Source organism: Neodiprion virginianus, chromosome 7 (genome assembly GCF_021901495.1).
Source record: "Neodiprion virginianus isolate iyNeoVirg1 chromosome 7, iyNeoVirg1.1, whole genome shotgun sequence".
Lineage (NCBI taxonomy): Eukaryota > Metazoa > Arthropoda > Insecta > Hymenoptera > Diprionidae > Neodiprion > Neodiprion virginianus.
The window spans coordinates 842128-862047 of NC_060883.1; the positions used below are offsets into that span (position 1 = coordinate 842128).

At 43.9% G+C, this 19920-nt stretch overlaps 2 protein-coding genes across 5 annotated transcripts; both read right to left on the reverse strand.

Annotated features, from left to right (window-relative positions):
- Positions 1-2890: 2890 nt before the first annotated feature.
- LOC124308821 (cyclin-dependent kinase-like 4) lies at positions 2891-8768 on the reverse strand. 4 transcript variants are annotated; one of them, XM_046771942.1, is made up of 6 exons: positions 8216-8768; positions 4849-5038; positions 4101-4448; positions 3582-3848; positions 3200-3358; positions 2891-3092 (listed from the first exon to the last, which is right to left on the reverse strand). In XM_046771942.1, exons 1-6 carry the CDS (start codon positions 8281-8283, stop codon positions 2946-2948), a joined length of 1179 nt encoding a protein of 392 aa, XP_046627898.1. In that variant the 5' UTR covers positions 8284-8768; the 3' UTR covers positions 2891-2945. The 4 variants fall into 4 exon arrangements, with proteins under 4 accessions (XP_046627898.1, XP_046627900.1, XP_046627901.1 ...); XM_046771944.1 differs by lacking the exon at positions 8216-8768 and adding an exon at positions 6594-6779; XM_046771945.1 differs by lacking the exon at positions 8216-8768 and adding an exon at positions 6132-6375.
- A 322-nt stretch (positions 8769-9090) lies between these two features.
- On the reverse strand, positions 9091-19903 carry LOC124308928 (ankyrin repeat domain-containing protein 35). Its single transcript, XM_046772100.1, has 14 exons — positions 19655-19903; positions 18524-18825; positions 17920-18254; positions 16873-17149; positions 15605-15853; positions 14850-15283; positions 13853-14697; positions 12754-13693; positions 11946-12487; positions 10945-11271; positions 10809-10885; positions 10559-10713; positions 10031-10101; positions 9091-9963 (listed from the first exon to the last, which is right to left on the reverse strand). The coding sequence occupies exons 2-14, from the start codon at positions 18781-18783 to the stop codon at positions 9772-9774; spliced, it is 4704 nt and encodes a 1567-aa protein (XP_046628056.1). The 5' UTR covers positions 18784-18825; positions 19655-19903; the 3' UTR covers positions 9091-9771.
- Positions 19904-19920: the final 17 nt, after the last annotated feature.

Here is a 19920-nt window from a genome sequence, read left to right on the forward strand (position 1 = left end):
TTTGACATTGATGGAAATTAGTTATCATTCGCAATGTCGCGATATATTATCAGAACCGTGATGCCGGAACGGATGAAAATTATCAACGAAATTCCTGTCGAAAAGTTAGCTCACGCATTCAGTGGATTCAAATTAAAAGTCGTAAGGTCTGTACAACCGAAAATGTTATTTCTGTTGTAGTAAATATCAACCCTGGCTACCGAGTCCTCCGAACCTTCTCCACGCTGCAGGTGATATTGTGAACAATGCTTCGATGCCGGATTGCTGGCATTGGGATGTCGAGAGAGTGGTCAAGTGGTTGAGAAACGAGATCGGCCTCGCGCAATACAAAGTACATATACCGATAAAAATCTGATGAAAATTCTGCTGAAAGAAAAGCTGAATCATCGTTTGGGTTTTCCTCGACCTGCCTACAGGACTGTTTTGTCAAAAATTTCATAAACGGTCGTCGTTTGATCCGCGTCGATGCCTCCGTCTGTCCAAAGATCGGTATTCGGGACCTGAGCCACATAAAGGCGAGTATATAGCAGTTGCGACTTCATAGTAGAATTTTATTATTATCCCAAGAAGCAAGGTTTGCGAATTATAAAAGAGCATCTTCAGCTTATAACAGCTGGTATCCGGAAATTGTTCAATGTCGAGCTAGAGGCGTGGGACAGAAGCCTGAGCCTTCCACCGCGCTATCCTCTGACGCATTACCTCCTCTTTCAAGTGCCGACGGGGCCGATGCGAGAAAATACCAGCCGTGTGGAGCTGTTCAGAAGAATGGGAATCCTCGACAAGGAGGAACGCTGCTCCTTTGGTCATTGGGAAATGGTGGAAGCTACACAGCCGGATTATCCGGCTCGTAGATTCGGGCTTGTGAAACGAAAGAGCGTTTATACGCGAAACGAACATCAGCGACAGCCGAAGGGACACTCCTACTTAAGACGATCGAAACTCAGGCACAATTTCTTCCTGAGAATCGACACCAAGTAATTAAAACGGCCACTTAAATTATGAAAGAATGCAACAATTATTTACTATCTTTATTATTGATTATACACCTTGCATATCCGTTATTCAAGCTGCCTGCGATCAGGCGGGATTTACTTTTCTGACTTTAGCCACTCTCCAAAGTACCCTTGTTGTATGTTTGTTTATAAATAAGAGTTGCGGTGGATGGCATAGGAGTAGTTCATATTGCAAATGCAATAAAGTTCTCGCAAACCCATTAAACCTCAGAATTTTGAACACGGTTTTAACGTAGCTCGTCAGTTAAACGCAACGTGCTTCATGTCGTAAATTTACTTCATTTCATGACGAAGAAAAGTGAAATTCTCTCAGAACTATCACGTTACACGCACGATATAATCTGTCTACATAGGTATAATCTTGTCGTGTCAACCTTTTGTCAAATCCGAGTCGTGACTTGGCGTCATCTATGAACTCTGTGTGAATATCAAAAACAGCAGACGATCTTTGGTCCCATATTGTCAGTTTTGCAAGCGGAGTTCGATTAAATCATTGACACAGAGCACGTTAAATCAATGCAGTGAGAAATTCGCACTGACCTAATCAATCCATGCGTTAAACATCCACTGCTAGCTAACTAATTATCGTGAGTGTGAAAATTGTCCTTGACTCGACAAAGAGTTCGACGGTTAAAGAATTGCAGAATTACAGAACCGCGTAAGCCGTGCCGCCGTTCTAACCCAGCGACTTTAATACCGACCCAACTGTCCGTTGGCCTGCATCTGTGAAAACTATCCAAAAATATTTGAGAATATCAAAAAATTCAACATTGCCAAATTCGGTTTTTCGGTATACGGAATAATCTCAACTGTTTTTTGGCGGTATAATATCTGTGTGACGTCACGTCGCTGCAAACAAATGACAAACGATCGAGCCGCCATCTTGAGGAGCAAACGCCGGATTTACTGTCTCGCTGTATCGATAGGATCGATAGCAATCGTCATCATTTCATTCGTGTCTGTGCAACTGCAGGTGAGAATGTTTCTTCTTATACTCATTATTACTACTAAATTATGCCACAGTGGAAATTCTCACTTATCTCATGGGCAAGAGTACGAATAATTATCGCATTGAAGTTAGGAACGTTATCGTAACGATTCATGCTGAGGAAAAACCGTTATTTCGCGATTTTGAAATTGCACGACATTCAGTAAAACTGTAATAAAACAAAACATACACACATGCCGTAATCTCAGTTCCTTCAAAGTCATTGTAAAATTACGAAAATGGTCACTTTTTTCCCCAATATTTCGTTACTAACTTCAATCATGTGAATAATTAGAGTCTAACTTATCTTTTAAGATATTTCTATAATCTAAATCACGCTTATTCGTGGGGCTAAACTAATAAATGGCATAGAAATAGAATAACATTTTATTCGTTGTATTATCGACACTGAATATGATACTCGTATTTAAACATGGGTAAAGCTGTAGAGCAACAATCTTCGTACAGTAATTGTAAGTCATTTTTAGGAATATAAATTCACGTTCTGATGATAGAATAATAATAACGGTTTGCCGATCGCGATAACCGCGCCTAAGAATAAAATAATAATAATGATAGTAATAATAAAAATAACAATCGTGATAATTGTAATTATAATAAATTTTAATAATATACAAACCGTTTGCAGGAATCGAACGGATCAATGTCTTTTTCGTACTAATAATAACGGTGATTGTGATGGGAAACAAATCATCCAAGTACCGGCCAACAACGACGATGCAGATGACATTTATGAATAATACGATTATGCATCTTTGCGAGATAATGAATGTGAGTATAATTGTATATTTCACAGTATAGACTTTAAGAAATAATGTCGTCGTTGTTGCTATTATAACTATTATAATAATGCCGTAGTTCTTTATGATTTTCTTATTCTTATTGTTACCATTATTATGGCGGTTTATAATTCGAGGAATCTCTCATATGGTCGGTAAATGATCGAAGTTCGGTTGTTGCTGTCTCGACGAGCTTTTCGGCCGGTGATTTTCATTCTGATTGTGATGAACGTTATGCGACATACCAACTTTGGGCAACTGGGGTAATACCATTTGACTGTAGTTCGCATTCTGGAAATACCAAAAAAAAGGGAAGGTATTGTTTTTGCAATAGAGTTTAATTTTGTTCTTCTATTTTTTTTTCTGCAGAATATAAAAAACTGTAAAAAGACACTCACTCTGCTTCTGTCCCGATACTTTCGCAATTTTTCAAACTCTTCCATCTCAACGTCCGGCATTTTGAAGTGAAAATTTTCAAAGTATAGGTGCTCCAACAGCTGATCGCAGGTCCATCTCTTCTCGGGATCTTTATCCAAGCATTTCGTAAGGAAGTCGATCTGCGAATAGGTACAAATAGTGATTAAATTATAAAAGGACGAGGAGTAGCGGGCAGCAAATTCTGAACAGTTTCATTAGAAACTTTGAACTTTGTTGCCTGAATTGATCGATCAGTTTACTATCCGAAACTCGGGATACTCGAATGAAGTTAATTCTCTTAACTCAGTATAAATATTTGTAAATGCATACGTGTCTATATATTATGTGTGTATGTCAATGGACCTGTAACGGAGCACTCGGTCTGTTGGGCAGAGAATCTTCGAGGGGAGTGATCGTCTGAGGCGCTGGCAGCGTAACACCGGCGAAAAATTCGTTCTGCTGAAATATCGCTATGTGCCTCGGCAGCAAATCGCCCAGAGTTTTTCGTATCAGGTAGAGCTGATCGACGTCCGATTTCCCCGGCCACAACGCCTGGCCCCTCACCAATTCCGCGAACACGCATCCTATCGCCCAGACGTCGACCGGCGTCCCGTACTGCGTGTCACCTACCTGGTTTCGAGTTAAACACGATGATCGAGTTATCAATTGAATTGAATTAAATTCAGATATTAAGTGGGAATTGAATTGCGTTGCAGTGCATTGAATGGAATTGAATTTAATTGAATTAAAATTGAGAGTCGAGTTGAATTGAATTGAATTGAATTGAATTGAGAAATGACGCGAGATCTGAATTGAATTGAGAAATTATCTGAGAATTGAATTGAATTGAATTGATCGTGCACCGAGATCATAGCTACTCGCCAATAATTCGGGTGCCCTGTACCACCGTGTCGCGACGTATTCGGTGTAGTTTTCGCCAGGGCTTAGCATCCTCGCGAAACCGAAATCGCACAGTTTGACGACACCGTCGCTGGTTAAAAGGATGTTTTCCGGCTTAACGTCCCTGTGGACGCAACCGAGCCTGTGGCAGTAGGCGATACCCTGAAGTATCTGCCAGGTCAGCTGACGGGTCGTCGAGTCCGGGCAACCCTTGGGGAATTTTTCCATCTCGTTCAGCAGCGTGTGCTCGCAGTATTCGAAGACCAAGTGCAGCTTGCGCTTCCGCCTGAACACCTCCAGCAGGTTCACAAGGTTTGGATGCTTCAGGTTCTGAAAATTATTGTCACGCTGTCGGTCTTGCAGAAGTATTATAGGTAAATCTAAATTCGGGTGCCTAACGAAAATTCGGAAAAGAAAACTTTTCCCCTGAACTCAAGTGTAATAATAAGGTAGAACTCTTCGCGCTCTGGGACACTCTAGGTGGGCTTGCTTTTGATATCCAGCGATGATAAGACCGTTCGCAAGCCGTTGCTTGCGGGGCGACACGCGAAGGTATCGAACGTCGAGGGCGACTCAGTTATTGACCACTGGTCAGAAAGTCGCGTTATAGCGTAGCCAAGCATCGGCCATGTGTCGTCGAATGATGCACGATACGAACATTTTACACCGATAAAAATTTTATTCCAGTCTCGTTATTTTTCCATATCGTAGCCACATATACTTTACCTACCTTTAGCAAGCGTATTTCTCTGAGGGCGATTTTACGGATCAGAGGATCGTCCTCCGTCTGTTGAAACTTTTTCACAGCGACAAGTCGCCCGGTCTGACGATCTCGGCATTGAAAAACAACACCGTAGCTTCCCTCACCGAGCCTGGCAAGACGCTCGTAACGTTCCATGGTCTTGCTTGGCGCCCGGGACCTGCAACGGTTGCGAAAAAGGTTTGGAAAACATTAATGTTCACAATCGCGAAAAGATGAATAATTATTTTCAATACACGCGAATTTCGGGGGTAACGGTTCTTTCGAGAGAACGAACGGGATTTTCGACACTTGTGAGAAAGGAGGATGATATAGTTTAGCTAACTGGAAACAAAAACCCACTTTTTGTACTTGCTGAGACAGGGCAGGGAAAATTGTTGGGCGAATAGCATTATAATCTATAGATTATTTTGCGGGAGACACTCGAGGAAGGCCGGGTAACAATAACTGACGAGGGGTTGCCGCCGGCATTGACCGATGGTCAATGTTCCCCTGAAAGTTTAATATTATCGCACTCCGCATGCCGTCCAGCGTAGTGAGCATAACACGTACATTTCCGCGTCTGCGCAATCCCGTGCAGAATTTATATCTTGCGTTTTTTTGCTCTCTTGATTTTCGTAAATATGTAATTGTCGATTCAAGATATTCGACGTGGAAAAAAAAAACAATAGAAATTATTTTAGAAGATTGTTTTTCTCTCGATAATCATGAAACAAATTTATGATTAGTATAACACATATATTATATACAGCTTATTGTTGGATAATTGATTTAATTTAAATAGCGATAATTTGGAATTTTTTAAACGACGTGCAATTACATTTGATTCGGATAAAACTGTTAAATTTAATCTCAATAAGGTGCACTACAAAATTACCGGTGCAACAGGGAGATTTTTTAGACCGATTGCTGTATAATAAATTATCGCAGTTTGTAGCGGCAAATTTCAAATCTTTCAACATGACAAAGACTATACCGATAATTTAGGACAGCTCAAGCGACGCTATTAATTACAGGCACAAACGAACATCATAACGCACAATAATTTGTGAAGAAAAAAATAAACTTCACGTTTTCAGCACCGTTGATTATACATAGAAATTAGGAATAATACACACGGGGTTAAAAATTAGACGTTGAAGACACGCATCGTCGTTAATCCGCGCATATCACTTTGCATTGGAGTTGTCAGCCGAAAAGTGACGCGTGTCATTGAATTAACCAAGATAAAATGTTGGTAATAAAACATTTACCTGTTTACTTAGTGAAATATATTTATTTCGCCGCTCTGTTCACGTCTGATTATCCACGTTGCTTCGTCGCGTTTGAACGACACGTTTCGTTGTGATCTATCGATCTAATCGAGTCGCCAATCTCGGGGGTCGTTGACCTTCTAATGTGACAAGCTTGGAACCGCGACTCGCGATCGATTATTCGCCGAAAACATTCGGAGTGAAATTCTATCCGCACATGCCGGATTAATGCGTGCGAAATTCAAATCTTGCGCATAATTTGAACCACGAGTCGTTGAAAGTGGGAGAAAATTGATCGAGCGATTTATAGTAATACTGAAAGAATGTCAAGACTTAAATAAGTGTAAGAAGGTGTAGAGGTATAATACGTATAATTGTGCACGTAATTAATATTACATGTGTTTTGCAGACGGTGAAAAGCGGGTAACAACAATTGGCCTTATTATTTACAATTGTACGTACAAAAATCCTAGTATAGCGTTCATCAAACGTCGAAGTATTGCAATCGTCTAACTTATAGCTGCCGTTGATTGATTACTTGATTTCGGTTGTAACAAACCCGCGCAGTTTCAATTAATCATTGTTCGAACGATGTACAGGGAGTAGAACAAAATGCAATGGAGTTAAATGATACAAGGCGTAAATATAGATCGCTCAACTCGATAAATTTTGAAACAATAACAATTTCGTATCTCGTTACGCGGCGACGAATCGCACAAACCTTCACCGAACGAATTAGAAGTAGAAGAACGCGACGACGTCGTCTGGTTGGCTTCCCATGTCAAACAACTGTTTGTGCGTAGGCATAACCTTAGGCAGCCAGGCTTAGTTGAGGTCTACACGACGACGAGTCGCACACCCGTGATTATCCGAAATCAATATTTGAAATACCTTCTGCACGCGGGTTAACCCCTCGTGTCCTTATGCCATGCCGCTGTACACAAGCTGTTCGGCTCCTTTTCTCAAATAGGTACCCTGAGAAACCAATAAATCGACCACGGCTGGATATGGATATAACCGAACCTTAAAATATTGTGAGCCGTGTTTTTCTAGGACTATTCGCATCCTTGATACGAATATTTTACCCCACCGTATAATAATTATTTATTCTGTTACTGCGGTATTTATAGGCAAGGACAAGACGAATTTGCGCGACGATGATTACGCAGCGCCGAATACTGGTTGTTTTTGAAAAATTGATGAAACGTCGACATCTATGGATACGTGTCTTATCGTTTGACCCTGGATACCAAGAAAAAAAATCTCTCACATGATGCAATCGAGTAACTGGACGAATGATACGTGACACTGTAAAAAATTTGCGGTTTAAAAATTCACGACAACCTGGACTACCCACTGTAGAACAATTTTTGTGCGTCTGCAATTCAGAACTTGAACTACGTCGGAGACAGTGTTAGATCGACACGTCAGAAAAATATTCTACGTATACAGTATTCGGCGATCATCGCAAGACGTGATCGTTGGTCATCAAATCAAAGCTGAAGGATTCAGGGAGTCGAGTTACCGGTTGGGGTAACCGTGTGCAAGGGTTATTTACGAACGACCTTGAACTTTACTGCACTAGAGATATAACACGACACGGCACAGTTTATAATGCTGCCGCTGTTGCATACAGCGTTTCGCGTTATTCCTGAATGCGTGTGACATACCTGCCGACAATCACGCCATGCATCGTATGTATGATGTGTTTCCGGTTCATTTGTACAATTACACAAAGACGTACGTACATGCGGTAATTAATGGAACAGGGAATCGATCGATGCTGATTAATATACTGCAACTGGCATCGTTCACACCACATTGCATGTCTATGACTACCGCTGTTACAATCCTTACGAGGATGAAGTCAGTAACGTTACTGTAACGATGCAGTATGATTAGGAACAATCGCTGATTCGCACCTTTCTGATTTTCCGAAACGCATTAAGCCATTATATAACAAAAGAAACAAAACAATATACACTGATTCTGAAAAGTTATTCTAAAACTGCCCAATAATGATTTTTTCTACGGACCTATCGTTACGGTAAAGTTATATTATCTTCAGCCTCGTCAATTCTTACCTTCTCGGCAGCAGAGGTAACGTGCTACCAAATAACCAAAGCTTTCTGTCTTGAAGCCATTTCTCCATACGAAGGCAATAAATAAGACAATCGATCGGTTTTTACGCCAAATTTCACATAAATTACGGCACGAACTCGGATACCTCGGTCATTTTATGTATTCCGAACCGCAGATGATGGTAGGATGATTCCTTCTTACACCCCAATTTTCGTATCGAACCAATTAGTTACGCACAACTAGTCTTTCGTGCAATCGGTTACACGTGCAAACTTTACACGTTTTCGATCGCATAGCATTCGCTGAAAGTGACAATTCTGCTTCTTCTTCTTGTGCCCACTCGCGTTCGATCTTCTGCATTTATCCCATTGAACGATGCAGGGCGGAACCTCTCTACTTGCACCTGACACGAGTGATACTCACTCACTGAATTCAACTTTCCTGCACGATGACGCTCTCATCGCACACCACGCAATCTAACTTTTGTTGTGTATAATAGCGGTATCATGATCGTGATGCCGATGGTATGGGTATGAGACGTCATTGCGGATCAGGAACAACGTCACCGGGTTGAAATCGACTTTTCGGCTAAACTGTGTTATATCCTTTATTATACAACACACGATGCTGATTCTAGGCATATAACAAACAACACGACGATCGCAGCGCTGCCTTGAAAATCAAACGTGATTTAGATGAAGCTCGGTTCAAATGTGTTTTCCCCCTTTTGCTTCACTTTTATATTCATTCTTGTCGAAAAAGATACGTTTTCTATATTTTTCTTCCGTACACTTCTCTGTTTATTATCGTCATCTTTTTACAAACATTTTTTTATAATTTCGATATCATTTCGTGGTTTTACATTATTTTTTCTTTATGGTTTTTCACACATTTATAACAATCGATGCAGATCGGTACAGTATTATACACCGCACAATGTTAATTCTTCATATTATTCTCAATTAATTTTTAGTACGTTATGAATAATTTTGATACCAGCATAGATTTTTTTTTCTTCTTATTATTCGATTCGTTGCTCATATGCGTGTAGGTGTATATGTACATGTATATTATTTTTAGTTTTCCTGAACACTTTCTTAAACAATATATTTTGATTATATTTTTGTTCTCACGACATGACGTATGGGATATTGCAATGTAACAACGACCTATCAGTTATATACCGTTTTGTAAAGATAAACAGCTGACACAGACACGCAATATATCTTATATTACGTCAACTATACACACATAATATTATAAATCGTCAATCATATGGTCCCTGCAACGTATGACGTTACGATATTACTCTAAACGGATCTATAAAAATTATTTCCTATACGGGGGAAGCTTTTCTATTGTTTTTGGAAATAAGAGACAACGATTTTATGATAAACTATACCTATATTTTATAACACGTAGCAGGCAGCATCAGCGGTGCATCATCACGTAACAATACCTATATTGACGATGCGTTTCGTATTCAATCGAATATTTGATTATCTTCGTAGTAAAAATTCGCTGTCTCATCAGCGTTTCATTTGTAAATCGCTTATCTTTAAACGCTTTTCGCGTTCCTCTGGGACGCTGCAGCTGCGGCGCTAAGCTGTTGGGAATTTTTATTGATAGACTTTTCTCTGTCCTGAGCGTCGCCCCGTACTGTAAACGTGACGAAGTACCGTTTGCCTCGATCTAATCTTTCCGCTGGAAGCGCGATTACCTGCTTATTCTCACCGTGGGTGACTTCGACCTGAAACATAGAAATCAATTAAGCGAATTTGCAATTCACATGAATTCAAAGGTTGTTGCCTACTTACCGTCATTTGGCCCCGTCCTCCTCGTCCCTCGATACTCGGAAGTAGATTTCCACTCCGATCTCCAACCCCCACTGTAATTACAATTACTGTACCACATTTAACCCTTTCAGTCACAGTGGGACGCTTAGTCTCCCACCTGAAAAATATCCATGTCCTAGCCTCATCACAGATTATTATTTACAAGTTCAAATGCTTTTTGTTACTTTGTATAACCTTAAAAACTCCCGAATAACAAGAATTTTGATAACATTTTCGATTTTACATCCGCCATATTGGATCGGCCATCTTGGATTTAGACGTGATCAAATTTTGATATTAGATTCGTGATCAGCGACCCCAAAAACCCCTCGAGTAACAAAGTTTAGGAAAAAATATTGAGTTGAAAAACATGTGACTGAAACGGTTAAACGTCAAGATATAAGTAGTCTACCAATATAATAATTATCATCTAAATTCGTATAATACGGGGATAATATCGTGCAGCGTTCGCGTTCTTGTGTGACTGTGCGTTTTTGTCACATCACGTACGATATGTGTAGACCGGAAGCGAAGTGTAGGCACTTGTGGCGTGGTGACAACGGTGGGTTTTCTGGGTACATTGCTTGGCGCCCGTGCACCAGTCCGGAGTCGCCGGACGTCGTTGAAGACGCCTCAACTGCTCGTAGAGGAAAGCCTCGAAGTGCCTGGAATAGGGTTCAGTTTATAATAACCAGCTGTTGATTATCTCGCGGTACTAGAAGAGCCGCTTTGTACAAGTCGAGTGAGTATTAATCGAGACCTGAAGGTCAACGGCTGATCGTATTTGGCCACCCCCAACGTAGGCCCGGATGTTCCGGCCCTGTGGAAAGCCTCGACCTGAAGCATAAAAACCGCTTCTTGATTCTTCCTGCGTTATTATACTTGGCAATTCTCACCTGACGCTTGACCAGAACCTGTTCGTTCGCTCTTCCGTTTCTTATCTGAAGTCTCTTGAGCTCCATTAACTGGAAGAATATTTTCCTCTCGAGGTGATAACGGCGCAAACTTATCTGAACGTCCCTCGTCACCGTCTCCATGTTCAGCGCCTGCTGCTTCTCGGTGTTCGGGTAGCATCGCGACGTTCTTCGAGGTATCTTCGATATCCGCGGACTCGGCTCGATACCGCTGTCTCGACCCCCGCTGTCCCGACGATGACGAGCTCTATCCTCTTTCTTTCCCGGACTACGAACTCTCAGCATTCGGGCTCGCGGCCTGGGCGCAACCTGGGCGAAAAGGGACATGAAACCAAAGGCCCGTCGATTATTCTTTCTTCCAACATTTTTTCGTATAACCCATGTGTATGGGGTGACTGACTCCACCACTACACGGAAAGAAAAATATTGTAGATTGTACATCTCCTATGGTCAATATATGGACTATGGAGGATGAAGGCTAGAAGGACTTATCTCTGCATATGAAAAGTGTCCATAAAATAGAGTACAATTAAAATGGTTTTGCTGTAGCAAAAACTTGCCACTCAAAAAAAAAAGGCTACAGGGTAGATTGAACCCTGGTTGCTTACTAGCACCATTCTGGTGACTTGTTGAACCACTATCCGTTGCTTTTTGGGTGGATACTTTTTCAGTTTCAAACCCATATGAAATACTTCTCCTTACTTCCATCTTCCATAACATGCACAGCACTTTTTTGGAGTTAAATCTACAGTAATTCACGAACCCGATAACAAGAGTTACAATATGCTTGGGTAGATGTACCACAATTGATGTAGATTTTACCACAAAACAGTGCTGCCCATATATTAACCGAACTAATTTAACAGATGTAAAATCTACGTTACATTTTTTCCCGTGTAAATGAACAAACTACGGATAAGTATACCTGTATACCTATAATAGTGATTTTAACAAGTTTGTTCATTCATCACTGGTCCATTTACCTGTGGCAGCGAGTCGATGCCGGATGTTCGCGATTGGCCCAATGTTCGAGGGGTTTCCTCGTCGCTTGTGCTCGGCAAGACCCTCATCACCCCGACGCTGTTGTCGTCGAGGTCAGTCTCGGGTTCCGGATACTCGCCAATCGCTTCTCGTATCTCGTTGTCGATCGCCTCTTCCTCTTCCTCTTCTTCTTCCTCTTCGTCTTCCTCGTCCTCTGGCCACTCGGGGCTCTCTATCACGGCAACGATTGCCGCGGTACGAGCCGGTGACGATTCGTCCGAGCTATCGACCCGGCGTAGAATTCCTCCTTTACCGGACGACTTTCCACGTTGTTTTGCCGTCGATGGTCGAGACCGGGATTTTTGCGACTCAGCGTTTGCCTGTGGCGATGACGAACTCTCTTCGACGATAACCCGAGACTCGGACTCGACATCGTTAACCTCTTCCACGAACTTCCCATCGTGTTCAACAAGCTCTTTTCCAGTCTTCGATGACTCGTTATCATCGGGATCTGATGATTTCGCTTTGATTTCGCCCAATCGTTCTTGAGCAGAGAATAAAGCATGACAAAATTAAGGATATTATGAATTATCCACTGCACTGCGACTGCGAATATGCAAGTCGTACCCAAGCGTAATTAAAAATTATGTATATACCTTAGGGTGGTTCTTGGAAAGTTCATTTTTGAATTTCGACCAGCTCGGCCCTCAAATCGTCCTCGGATAATTAAAAAATTATGTGAAAGCAATTTGGATGGCAAGCAGGTCGAAATTCAATAATGACCTTGTCAAGGACCCCCCTAAATTATACCTGTCACCGTTTCTTGACGCTCCTTAACGGCAGCATTCGACGACTCGACGTCGTCCACTGATTTCACGGAATCCGATTTCCGGCTATCCCCAGATCTTGATTTGCTCATTCTGCTGCCAGGCTTCGAAACAGACTTCGAATCCGACTTGCTGTCCGGCGATCCTGCGGATTTGTCCACCGCTGTACCTGGTCGACTTTTCGACCGGATCGACGACCTCGACGACGATTTACCACTTCGAGTAGGCTGATCATCGGCGGATCGTTTTTGGTCTGTAACCAGATCCTCGGATTCTTTCTCATTACTAGATTCCTCAAAAGAAATCGACTTCTTCGCTTCCAAACCAACCGAGATCTTTTCGTGCTCCGAAGCATCGCCGGATGATCCGTGTTCGATTTTCGAACCATTCGAATCGGCGGTTTTCGACTCTTCGGCAACGTTCTTCTCGGACCCTGCAAGGTCTGATTCAGTTCCCTCTAGTGTCCCCGTAACTTTCTGCGTCACGACACCGTCGGATTCTTCCTGACCGTTTTTTCCCGCCACCTTCTCTTCACTCGAACTTGATTCCTGGGCTCCACGATCGTCCCCGGTTTTTTCTCCTGTTATCTGTTCCCGCATTTCCTCGATTCCCTTCTTCAGATCGGCCGCTTTCTGCACCAGCGCGCTCTGCATCTCGTCAGCCTTTTCCAGTATGTGATCCATCCGCGTTCTCGCCGACGTCACGCGTTTCCCTCTGCTCGAACCCGGCCGAGCCGATCGAGGCCTAGTTTTTTTTTTCGGCTCACTTTCGGAACGTTGTTCTTGAATCTCTTTCTTTTCCGCCTGTTCTTCTTCCTCTACTTCTTCCTTTTCATCTTCTTGTTTTACGTTATCACTTTCCGCACGATCCACTTCCTCTTTTTCTTTTACCGCCGCAGATTGATGATCCTTACTCGACTTTTCCTAACCGTGAGAATAAATTTCTTGTATCAAATAATCTTTCAACATCGTATACAATGAAACTTCTCATCACAACCAAGAAAATTAATGTACTATTGGACGGATATTCCCAACCAAAGGTGAGTCAGGTAAAAAGAAAGAATTACAAATTCGGCAATTTACCGTATCTCCGTTTCTCGACGAGCTCTCAATCGACGTAGTCTTGGGCGTGTCCGAGAGATGATCCTTGTGCACCATGACCGTGACGGTAACGCGTTCGATGGCTTCTTGGCTCGTGCTGTCACCAGCCTCAATTTGGTACTGCATTTTCCTTCCGCACCTACGTTCCTCGGCGTCGTTATTCGTCGGTGTTTTCACGGGTTTCGGTGCTTCAGGCTCGCTTTTCTTGAGGTTTTCGGGCCTCCCATTTCCCTCGGCATCGTTCTGCTCCTTTGGCTTCTTCCTCACGGTTTTACGTCGCGTTTTCGACCTCGTCGACCTGATCACGGAGCTCTTTTCACCCCCGGAAGTCCGCTTCGGTTTCCTGCCCGACACTTCGACCCTCTCCGAGGTTTTCTCGACAGATTTCTTTACGATCACCACCTCGAGACTGTCCTCGCTCACGACGCTCCCGTCGCTCTCCGTATCCTCGTCGGATCCGAACTCCGTCGCTTCCCCCGAATGCGTGCTCGAGGAGCCGTCGTACTCGTGGTTCCGCCCGCCGGACTTTTGCTTCGCGTTTCTTTTCCGCGATCCCCGGCCTCTTCCGCAGCTTTCGCTGCGCGCCCGACGGCGCCGACTCCTCACGGCCCTCCTCGACGTTGACCTGGGCTCCTCCTGGTCGCTGTAGCTCCGACTTCCGCCTCGGTCCTCCTCGCGTTGTTCAGAGACGTCACAATCTGGCTCTCGGGAACCTCGGCGTCGCCGACGTCGCCTGATCCTCGGTGATACGTCCCTGTCGTCCACCTCTTCGTCATCCGAGCTTGTTTCTCCATCACGTTTTCGCGCCCGCAGCTGAGCCGCCAATTCTGTGGTTAGATTGTGAATTCGAATTAAACATTTTTGCATTCCACTCACCATCGCAAGACATTGCACCAGGATGGTTCATTTAAAAAAATTTTGGAGTTGCACTTTAAAAAAAAAGAAGTTGAAAAAATGAAGCACCCTACTCTGCACTCACCCTTGCAGTGTATCGTGCCTCCGATCTTCCGGGTTTTGACATGCTGCGCCGTCGTTCCACCGTGCATTTGTATCAGCTTTGCGCAGTCCCTGTGACCTCGGTAAAGAGCGGCGTCAAGGGCCGTCATTTGCCCGCCCTTCGAGGTCCTTAGGATCGCGTTAACCCGGGCTCCGTTGTCCAGAAGGACCTTGCACGCGTCGACGTGACCGTGGAGCGCCGCGATGTGGAGAGGCGTTCGACCATCGTGCGTAGCTACGTCGAGTATTCCCGGACGCTTCTTGGCCAGCCACTTTATCAATTCCACTCTACCCGAAGCCGCCGACTCGTGGGCAACTCCGCTGCCTCGCACCGTCCTCGCGTACAAGGACCCTCCGTGTTGTGCCAACAGCTTCAGCGTCTCGAGCTGACCCTTTGCTGCCGCGCACAGTGCTGGTCTGGAATTACAATCATCATCGTCTGCGCGTTTTGTCAACGGAGGTTGTTAGGGTGCGGATCAAAGTCTCGAATGGCCAAGTTCAGGTGTTTTTTAGAAATCAGTGGTTCAGGCGGACCGTCGTTACATCGAAGGTTCGAAAGTCAGAATTAGTGCTGTGCGATTGATCGATTGATCGGCAGCTACGATCGATTAAGTGAGTTTTTAGATTGATCATTTTGCCTGATCGTTTTTTATTAAATATTCCGACTAATCGATTAACCGAGATCGTCTGCCTTAGTCTATGCGTTTCATTGCCAACCCCCCCGTAACTCGGACTCACGTTCTTCCCTTTCGATCTTGTCTGTTCGGGTCGGCGCCGAGTCGGAGAAGAAGCGCTGTGGCGTCCGCGTGGCCCAAAGTAGCGGCGTAATGAAGCGCCGAGCATCCGTTATCGTCGACGTGATCCGGCTGCGAACCGCACAGGTTCACCAGGGCTTCGACGCATCCGGCGTGTCCTCGGGACGCCGCGCAGTGAAGAGCGGTCAGACCATCTTTGTCCGAGGCGCCGGCAGCCGCGGATCCTCCCGCCCTTTATGAATAAACAATAAAGTATATCAATAATTGAATTCGAGTTGCGGAATGTTTTTCTTAATATCATTATTTTCGCCGTCTACGTATCGTAGGTGGTTGCGGATAATGCAGCCGATGGTTGATGACCGATCGTTGTTATCGTCATCACGCGATAATTTTACCGGGTATGTATACCCTCGCCTGCGCATTACGCCTCATATATGTATACGTGATACATGCCTATAACGTACTGCATCCATTATGCATATATGTATTGTACGCGCAGTGTGTACAACGGATATAATCATCGATCCGATTCTTCCGTGCAAGTAAACTGACCCGACCTCGTCGAAATCGTGAAAGTCTGACTGACTTGATTGACTATTATAACGTCAATCAGAAACTTATATACCACGTTTCGTTGAGGAGTTTTATAAACTCCGCGGTTATTACACCCTTGTAACATGATGCGTAATGCAGCTGTATGGTATATATCTCAATAGCGGATCATAGATCACCGCAGCATGAAACGAATTAATTATTAAGCCGATAGATGCAATTGTTTACGGACCAATAACGAATTATTGAAAGTAACAAGTTGGCACTTCGGACCTAAGTATCTCTCTCGCGAAGTATAAGAGGTTTCAGTTTACGGTACAGGGCTACATCTTTAAAGCTAATCGGTCACTCTGGGTGAATTTCATCCACAAACATTTTCAAAACTACTCGGAAAAAGTCCCTTAATCATGGAAACGATCCTCTTGGCGCCTTGTTTTTCGACATTTTTGTCACTATCTTTAACTTTGCCGATATTTTACAATATTTGAACAATAAATTTTGGCCAGGCAAACTGAGAGAGAGAGAGAGAGAGCTTTTTCTGCAATTCTTAAACAATATTTATATATTTCTTTCTTTTTTTTTAAATTTTTAAGCACTGACTTCTGAAGCAAAATTCGACGTATAGGGTGAATTTCATCCAGTGTGACCGTTATACGATTCTACCAAGGCGTGACCGATTAGGTTCAAGTTTTGGTAGACCTTGCGAGAGCGAGAAGGGCGTCGACGCTTCCAGCGCTGGCAGCCCATAGAATTGGCTGACGGCCGTCTTCGTCCTTCGCGTTATGGTTTGCTCCGTAGTCAAGTAGAGACTGCAGCACCTTGAGACCGATCTTTTTCGGCACTGAAAGCTCCGACGGAGCCGCAGCTCCGCAGCATTGCGCCGCGTAGTGAAGAGGCGATCCTCCCCGCATGTCCGGCGTTGACGGACGCGCACCCGCGGCCAAAACCAGCCGGACGCATTCCACCTCCCCGCATACTGCGAAGTCGGGAAAGCAAAGAAATTGAAGGAGGGTTAGTGCCATGATCGGGAAGAAAGTTGATAGCGTCATGGGATAAGAAGATGGATTCGAACTAGACTTCGAACACCAATATATTAATTGTGTCCAGTGGTCCTGAAAATGTTGAATTTTTCTCGCGTCCTGAAAATACTCTAGTTTAAAAATGTCCTTGAATTTGTTACGGATTTTTTACCGGACACAACCATGAATATCTTTGAAAAAATCCTAAAACGGTCGACATCTATAAATCCATTTCCTGGGGCCAGTCGAGTGGGCGGTTTTTAGTTAACACAGCTCAGGCACGGCCAGAGTTTGTATATAAGTTTTGTGTTTGAGTCACGACTTGACGTCCCGTCAATCTCGAGAATCCAATCTCGCGGATCGCGTGCAGATTGCTGATCGCAGCGCGGACCGACATGACGTAATTTCCTACGACCTACTGACCTTAGGGGCTGGGCTAGGGCTGGTATACTGACCAACTAACCACCTTGAACGCGAACCCATTTGTCGAGTTGGCGCATGGGATCTCGGTGTTCACGATCTTCGGATAATTCAAAGTTAATGGATGGAAACCCGTCCAGCGTGCGATTTATCGCTTCTTTGCAGACTTCGTAGGTATAACGCAATACCTTGCCCTGGATTCGTGATACCGTACTACTACTACTACTACTACTACTACGTCATGTCCATCCCGCGTATGAAATTAACGAAATTAGGGGTCAGTAAATATGGATTATAGAATTCAGACCGGTCGCCCAGTGGAGAACGCTGTGCCCTTCGGAGTCCTTGGCATTTACGTCGGCCCCGTTGGCCAAAAGGACAGCGACGAGCTGGGCGTCGCCGGCGATGACGGCCAGGTGGAGAGGCGTGTGTCCTTCGGCGTCCGGCGCGTTCACCAATTCAGGTGCCGCCGACGCCACCGCGCCTCCCGTACCCGCGTCCATGCAGTAGTGAAGGGCGTTCCTCAACGTTCGGTCCCTGTACCCTATCGTGTCCCTTTGCTCCTTGAGGAGGTGCAGAACCCGCGATCGGTCCGCTTGTTGGCACGCGTGCATCAGCGGCGTTGCCCCCAGGTGGAGAACTCTGTATTAATGCATTACGATTCTTGTTTATTACAATTTTATCAACAAAGATCAGGTCGTTTCAGGTGTTATTCAAAGATAACGTCGAAGGTCGGTAATCGAGTCTTTTTGCAATGAGTTCGGTAAGTCTGTATAGAACGTGATTGACAGCTCGAGATCAGAGGATACGTCGGTATAACATTATTAGATTGAATCAGTTTAAGGAGACTGTACAGGTTCGAGGTTTTGAAACTGATCCCCCGCCCCCCCTCTTAAGTCACTCATACTGGCCTGTAAGGTCTTTCCGACTGACGATTAGTGTGATAATTATTGTTCCCCCCGTCGGCGGCGTATATTCCGGGTCCAGCCGAGCCGCGGGCCCAGGGTGAATTCGGGGTCTTCAATCTCTGTCGACGATTCGGTGGCGGTGTCAACGGGGGAAGTGATATTTGTACGTGCCGGACCGGGGGTGTCTTGAATTTCGTTCTATCGAGGTGTTGCTGACTTGTGCTGTTCTGCTTTTGCGTTATCGGCGGTGTCTTAGTGTCCATCACCCATGGAGATCCCAACGTTTACGGGATCCGGATCTTCAGCTAGTGCAAATTCATCTTTTCACAATCGTAGGTACAACAGAATAAAGGCGTGTGACTGATGTCGGGTTTCAGAGGAATCGGTGCCTCAATTCTCGGTATCACAGATCGAAATGTCCTACTGCGAATCTAATCGCAGATGAGTTTAACAACTATGTAAGGACGATCTATTATACACGGGGTGAGTCAACCCGATGCCCGATTATAAATGTACAACGATATAACCGACGGCTATGGATGGTTTGATGACCACGTGCTGCTGGATTGACCAGGTCAGCGGGTGCCATGGAGACCGGCTAACACAACACCCGGGCTCGATAAAGAACTTTAATAGCCAATCTCCACGGCAAGGTCAGTCGGCACGTGTAAAACGGAATTCTTCAGTCTCGCATATTTGCATTTACGCGATTTGGGCTGGGTGTGTAACTTGTACATAATCATCCAACGCGTCTCTATATACCGAAATAAGCATGAAACAAGGGGACTCGTAGTTCCAAATAACTGTATAACAATTATTATCATTAATTTTCACCGATTATTTATAGTCTCGTTAATACAATTCAAATTATACGTCATCCGAGTTGTAGGTAATTTACTTATTATACGTCACGTGCAGTATTTTAATATATAATGGATAAAAAAAATTTGCCATCCATCCTCGCGTGAACTGTTCCTCAGAATATTCTACGCCTGACTTTTCTATACTTTTATTTATTTTTTTGATAACAAGCTGATGTGATAGTTCTGTAATAATAATCAAACTTGCTTAAATCAAATCTAAACAATCAGAATACAACATATGAATATAAATTATGAAATTTCGTCAACTTACTTTTTCCGAACGTCATGTAGCACGGTGATCGGGTCTGATTATTGTCCTTCTCCCTCTCCCCATGATGAGTTTTACACTGCGGAACGTGTAGGAAGACAATTTGATCCGACGTCCACGGTACTTAATCGTGGTCTGTCATCGTGGATTATAATTAAATAATTAAAGTAAAGGAGTTAATCATCATTTATATGTAGTACATGTGTTACTTGTCAAGATCTGCAAGCGTGGCACCCCTTTCGGCGGTCGAAAGCGCACTGGCCACCACT

Coding starts and splice junctions, on each gene's coding strand:
- LOC124308928 (XM_046772100.1), bottom strand. CDS start 18,783: ATGGACACTAAGACACCGCCGATAACGCAAAAGCAGAACAGCACAAGT. Junction 18,255..18,523: donor CAGTCGGAAAGACCTTACAG/GCCAGTATGAGT, acceptor GCATTAATACAG/AGTTCTCCACCTGGGGGCAA. Junction 9,964..10,030: donor GAGGACGGGGCCAAATGACG/GTAAGTAGGCAA, acceptor TCTATGTTTCAG/GTCGAAGTCACCCACGGTGA.
- LOC124308821 (XM_046771942.1), bottom strand. CDS start 8,283: ATGGAGAAATGGCTTCAAGACAGAAAGCTTTGGTTATTTGGTAGCACG. Junction 3,359..3,581: donor GACCGAGTGCTCCGTTACAG/GTCCATTGACAT, acceptor ACCTATTCGCAG/ATCGACTTCCTTACGAAATG. Junction 3,093..3,199: donor AGTATCGGGACAGAAGCAGA/GTGAGTGTCTTT, acceptor TGGTATTTCCAG/AATGCGAACTACAGTCAAAT.